This window comes from Haliaeetus albicilla, chromosome 11, assembly GCF_947461875.1.
Source record: "Haliaeetus albicilla chromosome 11, bHalAlb1.1, whole genome shotgun sequence".
NCBI classification, from domain to species: Eukaryota; Metazoa; Chordata; class Aves; order Accipitriformes; family Accipitridae; genus Haliaeetus; species Haliaeetus albicilla.
In genome coordinates, this window is record NC_091493.1 from 13,614,141 (window position 1) to 13,630,042 (window position 15,902).

Sequence of the window (15,902 nt, forward strand, 5' to 3'; positions counted from 1 at the left end):
CCATAAACTGGCCAGGTACAAAACCTGTGTGCTCCAAGATCTGTTACACCAGTTACCCACTTGGTGGTTTGAGAGAGTCCTGCAGGAATTGTGCTTCACACAGTACCCACAGCAAATCATTACTGTGTATGGTATATGTTTACCAAATGAATGAGCTATAAATTCATATTCCTCCATTTCCAGAACTTTCTATATCAAAGCTATAGGAGGAATTGTAGCTTAGAGGAAGAAAACAGGAATTTTGACTGTTGTACTCGAGCAGTAGGTTTCAGGTGAGCCTTTAGACAGGTGCAAAAATGTGTGGCGTAACAAACCCAAGCACATGCATTTTGGAGACTTGCTTTCACAAACTTTGGTTTATGCTAAGTTTCATTGCTGGCAGCAGAACTGTTGTACCTACACAGCAAACACAAGCGGCTGTAACATCCATAAGTCAGAAATGCCACATGCAGATGTACTTTTACCGTTTATAACTCTGCTGAAATGTCTTCTCGTAATTCAAAGAGTGCTTACACTCTGTTTCCACTGCATAGCTAAATTATTTCATAATAAGATAAGAATCTCTGCTGCAGCATATGAAAAACATTCGCTTGGAATGTTCCAGCTACACTGCAGCTGAATGGCCTGTTGCATTACATATATCCTGATTACAGGAACCGGAGAACCCAGCGGTGGGTTCAATTTACCTGGTTTCTCTAGTCTTATTAGCAGGTAGGGGTATTCATTCTGTTTTCTTTTTGGAGCCCCATCTAATCTAGAAGCAGACTGAGGTGACAGCAATTCAGACCATGATCTCTAAAAGCATGAGCATCCAGGATATTTGCTATTAGGCCACATTCATTTTTAAAATATGGAGTAGCATTAAAAATAAAAAATAAAATAAAATAAAAAATCACATATGGAGAACAGTGCAGTTTAAAGGCTGACATCATCTAAAGGTACGAACACTGAAAGCAGGAACATGACTACAATAGGCTAACAAAACAACAAGCCCTGGCCAGAAATGGAAAGTGATGTTCCCTGCTCTTGCAAAGATGCCTTGGGAAGAGAGCAGCCACAAGAAGTCCAGCTCACTAAAGGGAACAGGCTAAGTGAGCAGTTCTAAGGTCATTTTGAATAAATTACACGGTCACCCACTACTTAGGGAATAGGACTGAATGAGCTGGATCCTATCTCTGTGTTTGCCTTTGACCTGTATCAAGACTTCCTTTTTACAAGTCACTTAGGCCATTTAGATCATTTAAAGTTTCATGTTACAGTTCTAGTTGTTTTTTACTTCATTAGCACCACTCATGGGTAAAACCAGTTTTTACCCATGGGTAAAAGTTTCACCAGTGTAAGGCTGATGCATAGTCCATATAGTTGATGTCACTTATACGTCACCCCAACGTAATGAATAGGAACTGTGCGCATGTCCTGAAGACATCTTGCAGCCATTGGACTGTCTCATTGGATAGTTTTGCCTCAAATATTTCAGAGGACTACAGACACAATTGACCTTGACAACTTTTTTTTCCCTCTACTGTGATGCATCTGCTAAACGGATCATTAGCACCAATCTGCTCCTCACTAATCTATGACTTCTAGAGGTGAAGAAAGAGGGGACTTACAATGAAAAAAATCACTACCTTGAACATAACTGGACTGTAGCAAATGTGGTAGCAGCATTTTGCTAAACGAAGAGGAGTATTAAGTCCAGAAAGAGAGGAGAACTGCCTAGAAACTGTTTTCCAGAAGAAACTCCAGTAGAAGATCAGGATGACAACTGAATCTTTAAGTGTGAGTGCTCTTTGGTTAAGCTTTTAATAGCGGAGGCACTTGCAGCCTTTCCCTTTCTTGATACGCTAAATAAAGCATCTATTCAATTCACTTATTCCTGTATGTGGTTACTAGAAGCCACCAGGGCTACTATCAAGGGAAAATTACAGCCAAAAAACTTTCAACATTCAAATGCATCTGATAGAACGCATGGTGTCCCTAACGTCACAGGGGGCTGCTGTACCTCTGAATGCAGCTGCTGTAATAAATGCACTCCAGCTCTGCCTTCCCTTGCCCGGTTGCTACCTAACTAAAAGCAATCAAACCAACCAACCAACTACATACAATGAGGACTACATTCAGTTTCCAAAAAAAGTATCAAAATATACCAAAACCTCTTTATCCAAAACATTGCTTCACCTCAGCCACTCTCTATTTTGACGGCTATTACTACAAGGACCCTGTTACGTTATCTTTCCTGCTTGTTCAGAACTCCCATTTGCTTCACAGCATGTTACTAAACAGAGTCAACAGTGGAGCTGCCAAATAAAAATACATGTATTTTATTTTAATTTATCAAGTAAAAGAGGGAAGTGATAAGAATAGAAATTGTGTTTAAGGAAGGAATTAGCATGCCTCCAAAAAACTCCACAACAACAAAACAAAGAGCTTCAGCCTAGTTCCCCCTCCTAGACTTTCTACCATATACTGACTTTACTATCACCATCTGCCAGAAAGGCAAGCTCCTCAGATGTGATCTGTATTTCTTGTTCTTTTTCCATTTAACAGCAAATCCCGGAAAATCCTCCTCCACTATTTATTAAGTCACTAAACCTCATTCACCTTATTGCTTCTTTAAAACACTATGTAACTGAGTTTGGAATGCAATTTGATTTAATTCTTCTGTTATTATGATCTATGCTATGGACAGTTACAGAGTTATAGAGACCCTTTACACTGGCATAGTTCGCTCCTCTTCATGCTGATATGCATGCACATCTTTAGATGTGCTCCAAAGAGCTTGTAAACCAAGATAGCTTATAAATGAGCAAACTGCAATAATGTTGTCAGGACTTTGTAATTAAAAAAAAAAAACAACCAACAAACCAAAACACGCCAAAAACTATTAGCACCACTAGAGGAGTTTAGTTTGACTCAGCTGTTACAAACTTTACCTGGCCTTGCAGTTCTGGAAAGTTACAATCTTCACCTTCACGTAAATTCCTGCAGGCAGATAGCCGTGCTGCCCTAACTACCTGCTCTCAAAAGTAAAACGCATCCATCTTTGGTGTTTGCAGCTGACAATTTAATAGCATTTTCTACTGTGTGTATGCTGACCTGCATTTTCTATTGCTTGTAACCATGCCTTTTCAGAACAGCGATTTTTCTTCAGTCTTAGCGGAGACATATGGCTCCTTACGGCAAACATAGATGCTAACTTTGATGTTTCAAAGTTCGGATTTTTTTTCCCGTTTTCTACGTAAGGAAGGCATTTTTTTTCCAAGACCATACTGGGAAGACACATTAATTTTTAGCCTCCTGTCACTCAGGAAGGAGCACAAGGAGCTTTGCTCGAGTTTTTAAGTTACCTCCTGGGAGTTCCTTTGGTTTTAAAAGGAAAACTCCCTAGTTTGATTGCTACAGTGTTTGTACCAAAGCAAGAAACAGCCGCCCTGCTCCACTCCACTCATCGCACAGAAGGCAGCAGGGAACAGTTTACGAACTGTAATTACCAGCTTACCCACTCGGGCTCCATCCTAAAAGGAGAATCATTCATCATCCTCTTTTGTGCTACCGACTCCTTAAAAGGCCTACTCAGCTTTAACTCCAGTGTATCCCACCGCGGCCAGGCTCCCCAAGAGCCTGTGCCAGGGCTACCTAGATGGATTTCAAAGGGAACGTCGCGCCGCTTGCCTGCCTTATTTGGGAAACCCTAACTCTGCAAGGCTTGGCACGACCTCAGTGACCGAGCAAGCCTTCGTGAACCTGGAGCTCTGACAGAGATTTAATGAGAAGGCACCTCAGATTACGATGAGCTCCTAGCACCGGCAAGAAACAGAAACGAGAGCGGAGAGGGAGGCCGGGCGGCAGAGATACCGAGCGAAACTTGCGAAGTTAAAAACAACCCCGAAACGGCCCGGCGAGGAGCCCTCGGAAGGGCTCTGCGCGTCTTTGGCGTAAAAATCTTCAGGAAGGAGGAAAGGGAAGGCCGGGGAGCGAGCGAGCGAGCGAGCCAGCCGGCCGGCGCAAACCAGGCGGGCAAGTCGCCAGCGGCCGGGGGACACCCCGGGCCAGCGGCCTGGGGACCTCCGCCGGTACACACGCACACGCACACACTTACATATACTCACTCGCACACACACGCGGGCGGGCGGGGGGCGGAGCGGCGCCGGGACGCCCGTGCATCCAGCAAGCGCCGCCGCCGCCCGCCCCCCGCACCCCCGCGGCGGGCGGGAGGCCTATGGGGGCGCGGCGCCGCTGCCGGAGCGCCGGCGGCCCCTCCCCGCCGCTGCCTGCGGGAGTGGGAATAAAGACAGATAGCGGGGCAGGCACCGGCCGGGCGGGCGGGGAGGGAGAGCGCACAAAGTTTCCTGCGGAGCCCGCGGGCGGCGGCACAGCAGCAGCGATGCCCGTGCTGCGCGGAGCGCTGGGGCTGGGCGGGCGCCGCCGGCCTTAGGGGGAGCGAGAGCGGCGCGGGGCCCGGCAGCGAGCCCCCGGCCCGGCCCGGCCCGTCCTCTCCTCTCCTCCGGGCGGCGAGGAGGAAGCACCCCGGGCAGGGACGGGAAAGCGGCGCCGGCCGGAGCGCGGGGAGAGGGAGCGGCACCGCGGGGACAGCCGCCGCCGGCAGAGCCCGGGGGGAAAGATGAGCTTGTTGTCAGCCATCGACACCAGCGCCGCGTCCGTCTACCAGCCCGCCCAGCTCCTCAACTGGGTCTATCTCTCGCTGCAAGACACGCACCAGGCCAGCGCCTTCGATGCCTTCAGACCCGAGCCCTCCTCGTCCCAGCACCCCGACCTCGGCTACACCAAGAGCACCCCGGAGCTGGGCTCCTCGCTCAGCTCCAGCTATCTCAACAGCTTCTTCCAGCTCCAGCGCAGCGAGGTGAGTCCGCGCCGCCGTCCGGCGCGCTGCCCCCGGCGCGCTGCCCCCGGCGCCCCCCCCCCCCCCCCCCGCGCCGGGCCACAGACCGCCATGATGCCTCCCTCGGCAGCCTCCCCCCTCCCCGAGCCCGCCGGCGGGACGGGGCAGCCCCGCTACCCGCCCCGCACGGCTGGGGAGGCTCGGCCGGCCGCGCAGGCTTCGACTCCGACCCCGGCCCCTTCCCGCCCCGAGCCTTCCGCCCCGCCGGAGCGTGCTCCCTCCTGGCTCCCGGCCCCTCGGCGCTGGCGGCGGCGCCCGTCCCGCGAACGGGCCGGCGGCCGGGCCGGGGCGAGGCGCCGCCGCCGGAGCGGCATTGGCGAAGCCGCCCGCCGCCGCCCGCGAGCGGCGAGGGGCGACCGTGTTGACAGTGTGGTAAATGGTTACACCGATTTCCTTTGCGCAGCCGGGACGGTGCCAGAAGGACGGGGCGGGGGTGGGACGGGGACACGGACACAAAAAGTGTGCTACGTCCCTAGTAACATGCAAAAATCCCCCCCCCCCCCTTTTTTCCTTTTCTTTAAAGTGATACTTACAAAGCTCGATACAAAAAATATGTATAGCTTAAGAGAGATCGGAGGCCGGCATTATTTGAAGGGAAGAGGTATCAAGAGGAATGTGACAAAAACAGAGTGAAAAAAATTTTGCACGCGTTTCATAATGCAAGAACAAGACTAAATGAAACCCGAGGGAAGGAAGCTAAAAAACTAGGCTATGCAAAGACAATTCACTGTGGAACTCTGTCACAGGAAGTTGTTGAGGTCAAGCACTTCTGCATTGGAGGGACTTCACATGCATGGAGATAGTGCAAAGTGGCACCTCGTACACCACAGCTCACCCCCTCTCCGGGAAAGACCCAACAGCGGTTTCGCTCCCTACCGTGGGGCTCGTGCTGGAGGTATTAAACGGTGGCTCTGTGTAACGAGGGTTAGATGGACCATGCGTCTGACCCGCTCCGGTGCTTCTCACAGACTGACATTTCAGAGTCCTCCCAGCACCATTTACATTAAAGCACAGGTTTAAAAAGTATTCTCTGTCAAAACACGTTTCTGTTCTGTCAGCAAAGGTATGGGGTTGTTAATTAAAACCAAATCAAATTCCCCAACTACTCTGCTGTTATAGCTGTTAGCAGTTAAGAGCTGGAGTTATAGATACACATTCTTTTTTTCCTTAATTAGAAATTCTTTCTTAAGAATTTCACAAAGCACATCCAGTCTCAAAACAGATGCTATTTTTGAAAGTATATAGTTCAAAATCCATTCAGTCTGATGAACCTAGCCTTATCAAGCGGAACATAACATACCCAGTTTAAAAATACGTAGACTTAACAAGCACACTGATTTTGCTAAAGGACCAACAGGCAGTGGAATTTAAACTTCCAGCTACCTACCTGTTGATTACAGATTGTAGATTTTGCCCCTCTCTGCTTGGCTTACAAGCTTCGTGGTGCCCAAGCAGCGATAAGACTCCAGGTGTTTGGCCTACATGGACTCTCTCCAGACTGGGACTCCATTCAGGTCTGTTTGTTCAAGTCAGGATACATTCTGCTCACAGCGGGTCCTTTTTCTTCTTGGGAGAAAAAGGAAAAAACAAGTAAATGGAGGCTGCATCCAGGAAGCCTTTGAAACAGTCTCTGGGAAACCGTTTTCTTTTCCTTAAAGTTTCCCCCGAGTTCATTTTCTGCTTCTACTATACTATTTGCAAGTAGGGGCTAATCCTTTTTTCACACTCTTTCCCTTTCCGCTTGGCTCACATTTCTTTCCATGGTTTTTGTTTTGTTTTGTTTTTTTCCCCAAAACTGTTTTCTCCTTTCTTCTGGAGAATCATTTTCCCAGTATGCCAGACATTCCCCAGGCCCCTGCTGCAGCCCCAGCTCCGAGCAGTGAGCACCTTCAAAGTCCCCCTGGCCACGCTGCTTTTGGTCACCTTAGCTGTGTTTCTGCATGGATTCCTATCATCCATGAGCTGTATTCTGCTCCTTTTAACCTCATTACAGTTTCCTGAGGCACATGAATGACAACAACTGAGAATGCCTGTAGAAAGCCTAGAGCATTCACCGGTCAGGAAATAAGGAGCCATTTCATTCTATACAGATATTGTAATATTTTTAGAAGATCAAGCATGTTAGTTTGTTCCCGTTCATTTTCCAGACTGTGACAACAATAGCATTCACTGTGTGGCTGATAGAGACTCTTCTATGTTTCCAATCTTTACCTGAACTACATGTCAGTACAGGGTAACCTGAAAAGAGGGAAGGGGTCACAGGCATCTCATACAGCATGGAAATGCATCTGCCCTGCTGGATATACCTGGAAGAAAGTAGGGAATCCTTTAGTTCCCCAGGCTAATGCTGCCTGCTTATACAGCAGCTTTCATTGAAAGGTTTAGAAGGTGCTAGGGATACTGTTGCTCAAAAAAAGTTCCGTCAATATGTTAGATGCTCCGTTCTTTCCAGAAACTGGAAACTAGGCTGCTTTTTTGGCAGGAGTTACCCGAGAGTTTCCTACAATGTCATGCTCTTAATTCTTGAGATTCTAACATCTGTTTATTTGCAGATGCCATTGGTTATACAGTATGTATTTCAACTGCGTAAAATTATTTTGGGGAGCATTAGTACTGTATGCTGCTTTTGCATCAAGTGGGCTTACGCTATCTTTGGAACAACACATAGCTTTCCACAGTTAAACTGTTGACTGTTTTCTACACAGTGCTTGCTTTGGTTGGCATTTTTTTTTTCCTCCCAGTTTTGTCCTGGCTTGGCTTAGCCTGGAGCAGAGCTGCGACAATGATTGACACATAGCTGTACACAATATTTGGAAAGTGACCTAATGAGGGGCCAAAATAGCAACAGATTGAGAAACGATAGGATCATAGGGTGTAAAATAGTCACGCGTCCTGTATGTTGCCTTGCAATTGAAAATTTCTGGAGGAGAATGCTTGGAGTAAGAGACAGCACTTGTGAAAAGTTGCTATTATACAGGGTTTGCAAGTCTGCATGGCAGTGCCTGTGTATGTGACTTGCATGCTGACCAAAGGAACAGGACAGAAAAAAAATAAAAGTGCAAGCACCCACAGAGTAGTCTTGCACTTCACCAAGATTTTTGTCCTCCAGACTTTTTCCACTACAATGGACGCCTTCTAAATAAACATGATGAACACAGCTGTTTGGTGCATAAAAGCCCATTGTACCAGGAAAAAAAAAAGCAATAATAAAGGTTTAAACAGTAAAGCGACAATGAATGTTTTGTTCCATATGCAAGACTCATTTTGCAAAACAGACCTGCTTTAAATAAAACTTTACTGCAGCGTTTATTGTCCTAGATATGAAACGAAAGCATGTTAGAACACTAAGATGCATTAAATTGGCTATTGAACTGAGCTCCACCCTCATTATAACACCATCCATCAGAGCCAAGTATTTGAGGTTTTGTTGTGGGGCTGGTTACATGGGATTTAATGTGTTTGAGACACAGCCAGGTAACTGTGGCTTTGTGTCACTGAGTGGTATAATTGAGAAACCTAGAATAAGGGTGTAAAAGAGTCATATGGTATTTTTCTATACTCACAGTAGGCATCCTACCAGATCAATGCTGACTTTGGTCAAGAAGAGTCAGCAACCAGTAACTAGAAATTGCCATATTACAATCATCAAACTTGTTTCTTTGAATGTAGAGTGCTAATTCCAGCGCAAGCCAATATTTACACATGAGAAGGAGCCTGTGTCCTAATGAATTCTTTGCCCATGTGCAATACTCTGCGTGTCTTTCCAAGAGAGGAATTCCTTCCAGAAACCTCTATGGCAGCCACTTTCCGGACCTAAACCAGATCTTATTTAAGCACAAATAACTGCATGTACTAGCTTAGAAAATAATCACTCTTTCCAAAAAGTAGTTCATGTTTCTGACTCAGGGACTTCCAGATCCAATCCTTATAGGCAAGAGAGGGCCTAATTGGGAATGAGAGAACGTGAGCTAGTTCATTTTGTTACAGTAAGGTGCAGATCACTTACTCGGAAAGGAAAATTTGTGGAATTAAAAAGCAGTTGAGAGAGTGTACTTTGGAAAATAACATTCAAACCCCTGTGGAACAGAAGCAGGTCTGCAGCACTGGGGTAGATACTGCTTATCAGGCAGCTTCCCAAAGAAGAAAAGTTAGCATGATGGTGACATTCATATATTAACAACAGCAACAAAAGCCCATGAAACACTGTCAAGAACAAAAATGTATGGAAGGAAGTTGGCATTTCTACAGAAAATGCTTTTTATATCAGACAAGCTTGTTTTCCATCTGTCTTTCATAGAATTAGAGGAATACTCACTAGCCTGACACTCGATAAGAAAGATCTGTTATTTAGCCTAGACGAATTAATTTGGAGGATGATTATAAGATTAAAAAATTCACCATTCTCATAGTATCAGAAGAAAACAGGGATTGCCATACAAGATCAGACCATTGACCCACTAAATTAAGTGTCATATCTCTGTGAACAGCCATGATTAAAAGAGAGAACATAACACCTTGTAACGGGCTGCTCACAACCAGTATGGTCTGAGGGCAAGTACAACAGAGATGCAGATTAGCAGAACTTGCCACATGCTCCAAAACATTTTCAATTCCCTTAATTTTGTGGAATATTAGTAGTTATTCTAACACAGAGTGTATTTCTGATCCACAGAGTGCTTAATGTGTGCAGCACTGCAGTCAGGACTTCTTGCTTCTCACTTGCAGAATAAACCACCATAGTATTATCTCCTCTTATTTAAGCATAGTTATTGACAGTCAGAGTAGTACAGTGTACAGTGCCTGCAGTACATGAAAGTATCCTTTAATAATAGCGATTATTATTTATTTCCTCATCTTCATTTTTCTCACTACTCTTCATATAAGTACTAACATTTCAGTGCCCTTATCCTTCTACAAATTTTATTGAAAAGGCAAGAGCTCAACAATTCCTGTGTTGGAGGAACTTGTGCTGTCTTCCTCAGGATGACTGTACGTTACAGATATTTTATGGCTACTTAAAGTCCCAGTCAGCTCCTTTCAGACTGCTTTTCAAGAAGTTAAATGTCAATTCTCGCATTGGTCCTCATAAGAGATTCCAGGGAGCTGAATTTCTGTTACTCTGAAGACAATATGTGTTTGGGGATCTTGGCGGCATCAGCCTCCTGGGTCCTCCCACGCAGCCAGCTCTAGAGCCCTTTTGATGATATTGCCTTGCAGCTTTCACATCCCACTCTCTATCCTGGAGTCAAAGTTTCAGATCCTATTACAGGTATTTGAGCTAACCAATCCTCTATTTCCAATTCCAGCTGGATATGTGCTATAAAATGCAAAAAAAAAAAATCAAGTTTTTAAGTCTAGAAGCATTCTTTTTTGCTCCCTGTTCTTATTTCTGCAGCTGTGACCTCTTGCTTTGCTACTTCTGTCTTTGGAAACACCCTCTTTTGCCAGGGAAATAAAAAAATACCACCTACATGAATGTGCTATAGGAAGTGGAGTGGAGTCTGAAAATAAGATCTATATTTTGTATAAGAAATGGGAAAGTCCAGTTGTCATACAAATTACACTCTTCCATTTGTATCCCCTAGGTATGGCTTTAGACTTCTTTACTCTCCAGGATTAATTTTTTTTTTTTTTTTTCCCAAATGCACTGTACTGCATATGGTAGATACTCTTCCTATTCTTTACACTGAGGCTGAATTACCCAATAGCAATTTGACTGCAGAAGGGAATACACAAGAGCCAAATTTGGTTCTCTTGAGCAAGTAATCTAAATACAGTTATGTTGCTTTTACTTGAGCTTCCTTACCCGAGTAAGAACAGCAGAAAGCTCCCAGAAGTAAGAAGTGAAGATGCATTGAATTTACTCCAACAGCCAGAGCCTCTTGTGTTGCTTCCTTACTCTCCCCACACCTGAAGCAAATGCTGCTGTAGCTCTGCAGCGCACCTGTGCTACCTCTAGCTTTGACTAGTTCAAACATGATTTACAGATGGCCTTTAGAGCATGGCAACAAAAGTATTATCCACTATAGTCTTCTGCAGCTACTTAGTATCACATCAAAGGCTGAACCACATTTGGAAAGCTGGCAAGAGCTAAAATACTAATTGCTGAACCTAAATCAAGTCTTCCAGAAGAGAAATACAGGCTTTCTGCTTTACTAATGATTTCTTTTTGATAGGTTTAAAAAAAACAAAAGAAAAAGCTAGCAATAGAAGATAGACCAATTATATGTATTCTTCCTGATTAGTTGAAAATTATTGCCAACTCTCTTAAAATACTTGGGACTTTGTATTTATGCAAACTTGTCATTGAGAGGAGTACTGGCATTCACTTTCTGTCTCTATATCCATGTCTTGAAAAACTTGCCAGGCTGTACATAGAAAAAAAAAAAACCAAACCAATCCATAATTGGAGGCAAAAGCATGTAGAATTCTTGCTACAATTCTATTTTATACACACAGCTTTCAGTTACAGTTATTTTATGCATTTACAGTGTCTTCAATCTCAAGGCACCCAAACAAAGGGGTGATGTAGCTTGTGTTGGGTAATGATTTTTCATCCTTTCCTCTTTCGCTCTGCAGACACAGACTCAGTTATTCAGAACAGAAAAGGACGATCCTTCTCCAACGAACTGCACAAATGATCAGACGGACAATCAAGTCTGACTTGAACCAATATATTCATTTATTAAGTGTATGGAATGAATGGATAACCAAAAGGTGTACAAAACTACTTTTATCCAAAAGCCAATCCCCCCTCTTTTTTTCTTTTTCCCCCTTCTTCCCCTTTTTATTGTTGTTGGTTGTTCGTGGGATTTTGTGGAGTTGTAAAAGATAGATAGCAAACAACTTTTATCAATGGTCCTGTTACTTTGGTAACAAAAAATTAGAAGAAAAGACCACATTATTGGCAGTCACTAGGTGAGGATTAATGCAAAGAAAAGTTTTCTAGTTCAGAGTTCAAGTGGGCCATAAAAGGACTCTGACACCTGATTTAAGTGATATTTAAATCTAAGAACAGAGGATCTTTTCCATGCTACTTTAAGAAGCATGAAAAACAATGACACAGTGCAGCTGCAGAAGGGTGCAGGCACAGATATTACAAAGCTAAATCATACAATACTGATAATATGTATTCACATAGAAATAAAAGCCAATGTATTCTGTTGTCTAAACTAGATGCATACATATAAATGCTGCCTAAAAAGTGATACTAGGTATCACTGTAAAGCTTCTCAATGGTTTCATGAAATATAACAGTTAATATTTATACCTCTCCTCAGTTTCTTTTCCCCAGGAAAATTGCTAGCAGCCTGGTGCCCATTTTGCCACTATCCTGAATTGCCCTTCTTCCTCTTTCAGAAAACCACAATAAAATGATTAAATTAAATGGGAAGAATATAAGTCTTTGCTTCATGGCAGTTTACTTAGGTTCTGTCTGGGTTCCGGAGGAGTTATAATGGATCAGAGGAACCAATTAAGTTTTATAAAGAAAGCTATTCAAATCTTACAGTAATGCTGACATAATTCAGACAGACAATATTTCATAAGTGTCACAGCTTAGATCACTTCTTTTTTTCCTGCAGGTTAGTTTTTATTCTCAGAAACGTTACAAACAATCTGTGATCTACTAAAAGTAGAACCTAAAATTATAGACAGATTTACTTGAGGAAAGCAGAATAAATGCAGGGTTATGAGGCCTGGGCTTTGTCCATGTCCCTCATTGTCTAGCCAGACCAGCGCAGCTGTTGGGAGTTTTGGTGGTTTTTAAGTTTTAACATATCATAAGCCTAGCCCATTACCTTGTCATGTGTTTTGGTGTAAGCAAATACTAACAAGTCCAATACTTTGACTAAGAGGAATTTTAAGGAACCTCTTGTAGGCCCTTTTTCTTAGCTCTTTCAACTGCTGCTGGTAGGAGAGCTGCTTCGTGATCTTCCAAACCTGTATCTTAGGAAATATATTTTGTGTTTCTACAGATGTAGTTTGAAGATGAGCAAATGCCCCCATGGTCCAGGACTCTTTCTGTCATGTCCAAAGCAGAAATATGTTCCTGCTCTATTAAATGACCACCCACACCTACTCCTTGCACATGGCAGGATTTGGTGTCTCTTGAATGAACACAAGTGCAATACCCTAGAAGGATCGCAGTAATCTGGAAATCTATATTTACATCTCATCCAGCTAACTGCCAACCAAGCAAACATTTTAAAGGGATCAGCTTGCTCTCGTAGGTTTCTCTTGCCAGCCTAGGTGTTCCAGGTCTCTAAACCGGGTTCTGCTTGTAGCAGGGGCATCAGAGCCTATATTTCCTCACACTAAGCCAGCCTGCTAGGCAACTATTTGTGTGTAATCATTAAGGCTGTGGATACCTGTGGTTGCACAGAAAGCAAAGGAACTATTGTACAGTCATTGCATCCTGAAAATGGGGGATTAGTAAGAGCTCTTAAGAGGGTTTGAGCATCAGTGGTCCTTGAAGTACAGAGGTGTTCTTATAACCATCTTTCTCCAACATACATTGCAACTGAAATTAATAGACTAATAGATTAATTCCTCTAATAGACCCAACCTGGGAAAAAAAAAATCCTTAAGTCTATGTGGAAACCAGATTATAAAATAACAATTGAGTAATTTATCTCAAGCAGATTGTGAGGTTTTAGGTTTACTTGCTCAGATCACACTTCAAGCTGCGCTGTATCACAACTGATTAAGAGGGTGGCTTTAAATGTAGATAAAACTATCCAAAAGCTGGAGTCACAAAATGAAATTCCAGCCTGTCATTTAGTATATGGAAATAATTTATTTTCCTCACTATATTGAGCTTAATAAAAGTTTTTGTCTTCCCATAAGTGCAGGAACCGAGGCCCTAAGTGCATTGCAAGGGGCCCGTTCTGGGCAGATGATGTATTGTTTCTACCTCTGACAGCGACCTTAGCTTTGCCTCTTCTAAACTTTGGCAGCCATCGCAGAGGCTTCTGTGCCAAGAAGGCATTACTGAATGTAAATGATATAAACAAAACTGTCTCAGACTTAAAGTTCTATTTAACCCAAAATGGACATTTCTTAGCAAAACCTTTCATCACGCAAGAGCTGCACAGGAGGTAAATGCTTTCCTAAGTGCGTCTTGAACAGGCACATATCTATTTCCGGGTGTTATTTTTCTTATGTTTGGAGTGTCAAAAGACCCACCAAATGAGAGGAAACCCGACTCTTGTTTTTCAAGCTGCAGGTCAGATTGAGACAAGATTTCCTGCAGGAAACAGAGATGTTAACAGAAGGTGCAGGGGTCAAAACATGTCCATCCGTTTCTCCCCTCGCTTTATGCTATACAACTTTCATAACCTCCTCCTCCTCGTCCGAGAACCCTGTCTGGACAAAATAGGCTTGTTTTTTGACAATGCGAGGAGGCCGTGGGTTTGAAGTAGCTGGCAGAGGCCCTCCCTGTGGCCTTCCCTCAGAAAGGTCAGGGAGGCTGGCAGCCTGCAGCCTGGGGGAGAGTCAGCTGCAGGCAGTCCAGGGACAGGCCGAGGAATGAAAGCTCCTGTGGGGACGTGTTAAAGTAATTTGCAACGTGAATGGTCTCCGTTGTCCCTAATATAGTGCTCATGTGTTAGAGCTTCTCTTTAACATAAGTGGGCAGTTGTTTAGTGTTCAGCAGGCAAAAAGGATCCCTGCAGAGCTTGGTGCAAGATTCAGAAAGTTCCTCCAAGACTGTGCACCTCTGACCAGAGGAAATCTTTATCCTCTCCTTTCCCACCTTTCCACCTCTGCCATTAAAGGCTTTTTGTGAGGTCCCCGCACATTGTGTAAAACAAGCGTCCTCACTGACATCCACAGTAACCTTTCCCTGAGGCTGAAACAAGGAGGATCACACCACCAGCAGAGAGCTAAGAGGCCCACCTGAGCTTCAGCAAGCCTGAAGATGGTGACTGAGCAACTTCTTAACTGTCAGTGTTTTGTTACTTCTATACCACTGTATAGTAGATGGGGAGCAGCATATTTTTAAGATCTAAAGATCTGCGAAACTCATTGAAAGCTTTGGATCAAAATATTAAAGATCAGCAGATTTAAAGCAAGGCAAGATGGTGGCATGCATTGCTTTTCAACCTTGCTGTGAATTGAAGGTACGCCAGTCATACACAGAGGAGCGTGTTGCACCCACTTGTTGTTCTGCAGAGTCTCAGCAGCGATGAGGAATTACAACCTGAGAAGCCACAACCAGCCGAGCTGTCAGATCTGAAGCAACTAGATTAGATAGATCTATCCACTGGATTAAAGATTGATCACCCTACCATTGACTCGCTTCACAACTACTGGCAAGTCATGCCACATTTGTAGTTTTCTCCTTAAGATACTGTTTCTGCAAAAGGAAAGTCCTAGTGCCATCTATCTGAAAATATTTAGAAGTAGACATTAGTGTTAGCAGTTTAATAAAAGCATGCATTTATCTAAATCCCCCTACAGAAGAAGGATGAATTAAGGTATTACTATATATAACTAGCCAGGAATGTATTAATTAAGGTTTACTTAATCTACATTTATCTGTGTTTTTAGATGAGGAACCTGAGTACTTCATATTTAACTAAAGTCAGCCCAAAGACCAGATTCTTTGACAGCTAACTTAACCATTGACTTCAGAAGGAAACAGAAGCCCAACTCTTCTTTTCTTACTCCAGGCAAACATTTTCTTCACTGAGTGATGAGCTTTGCTTGCAGTTGTCCAATGATAAAATGTTACCGAGTAAACTCTTAAACTGTTTTTCTGTAAAAGCATCTGTAATTTATCAGAGGAGCTAAAGTAGATATAAGCCATACAGGAGCAGTTTTAGAGGTTTTCCAGTTCAGCCTTGGTAATTAAACTTCTCTATTTCTTCTGGCTCAAATTAATACAACTAAATTTATGACAGTATTTTCATTTAATCCCTCTGTTTCCAGAAGGCTTTGGGGTTGGCCATAAACATTGATTCTTCACTGGATGTTTTCTTTGGGGGCAAAACCAGGAAAC

General features: G+C 43.8%; 1 protein-coding gene across 1 annotated transcript in view; it reads left to right on the plus strand.

Moving 5' to 3' along the window:
* Positions 1-4,294: 4,294 nt before the first annotated feature.
* Positions 4,295-15,902, plus strand: part of ZCCHC24 (zinc finger CCHC-type containing 24) — a 114,465-nt gene continuing 102,857 nt past the window's right edge. The window contains exon 1 of the mRNA XM_069796189.1: positions 4,295-4,861. Within this exon, the coding sequence (XP_069652290.1) occupies positions 4,622-4,861 (240 nt within the window). The 5' untranslated portion in view covers positions 4,295-4,621. The remainder of the gene's footprint in view (positions 4,862-15,902) is intronic.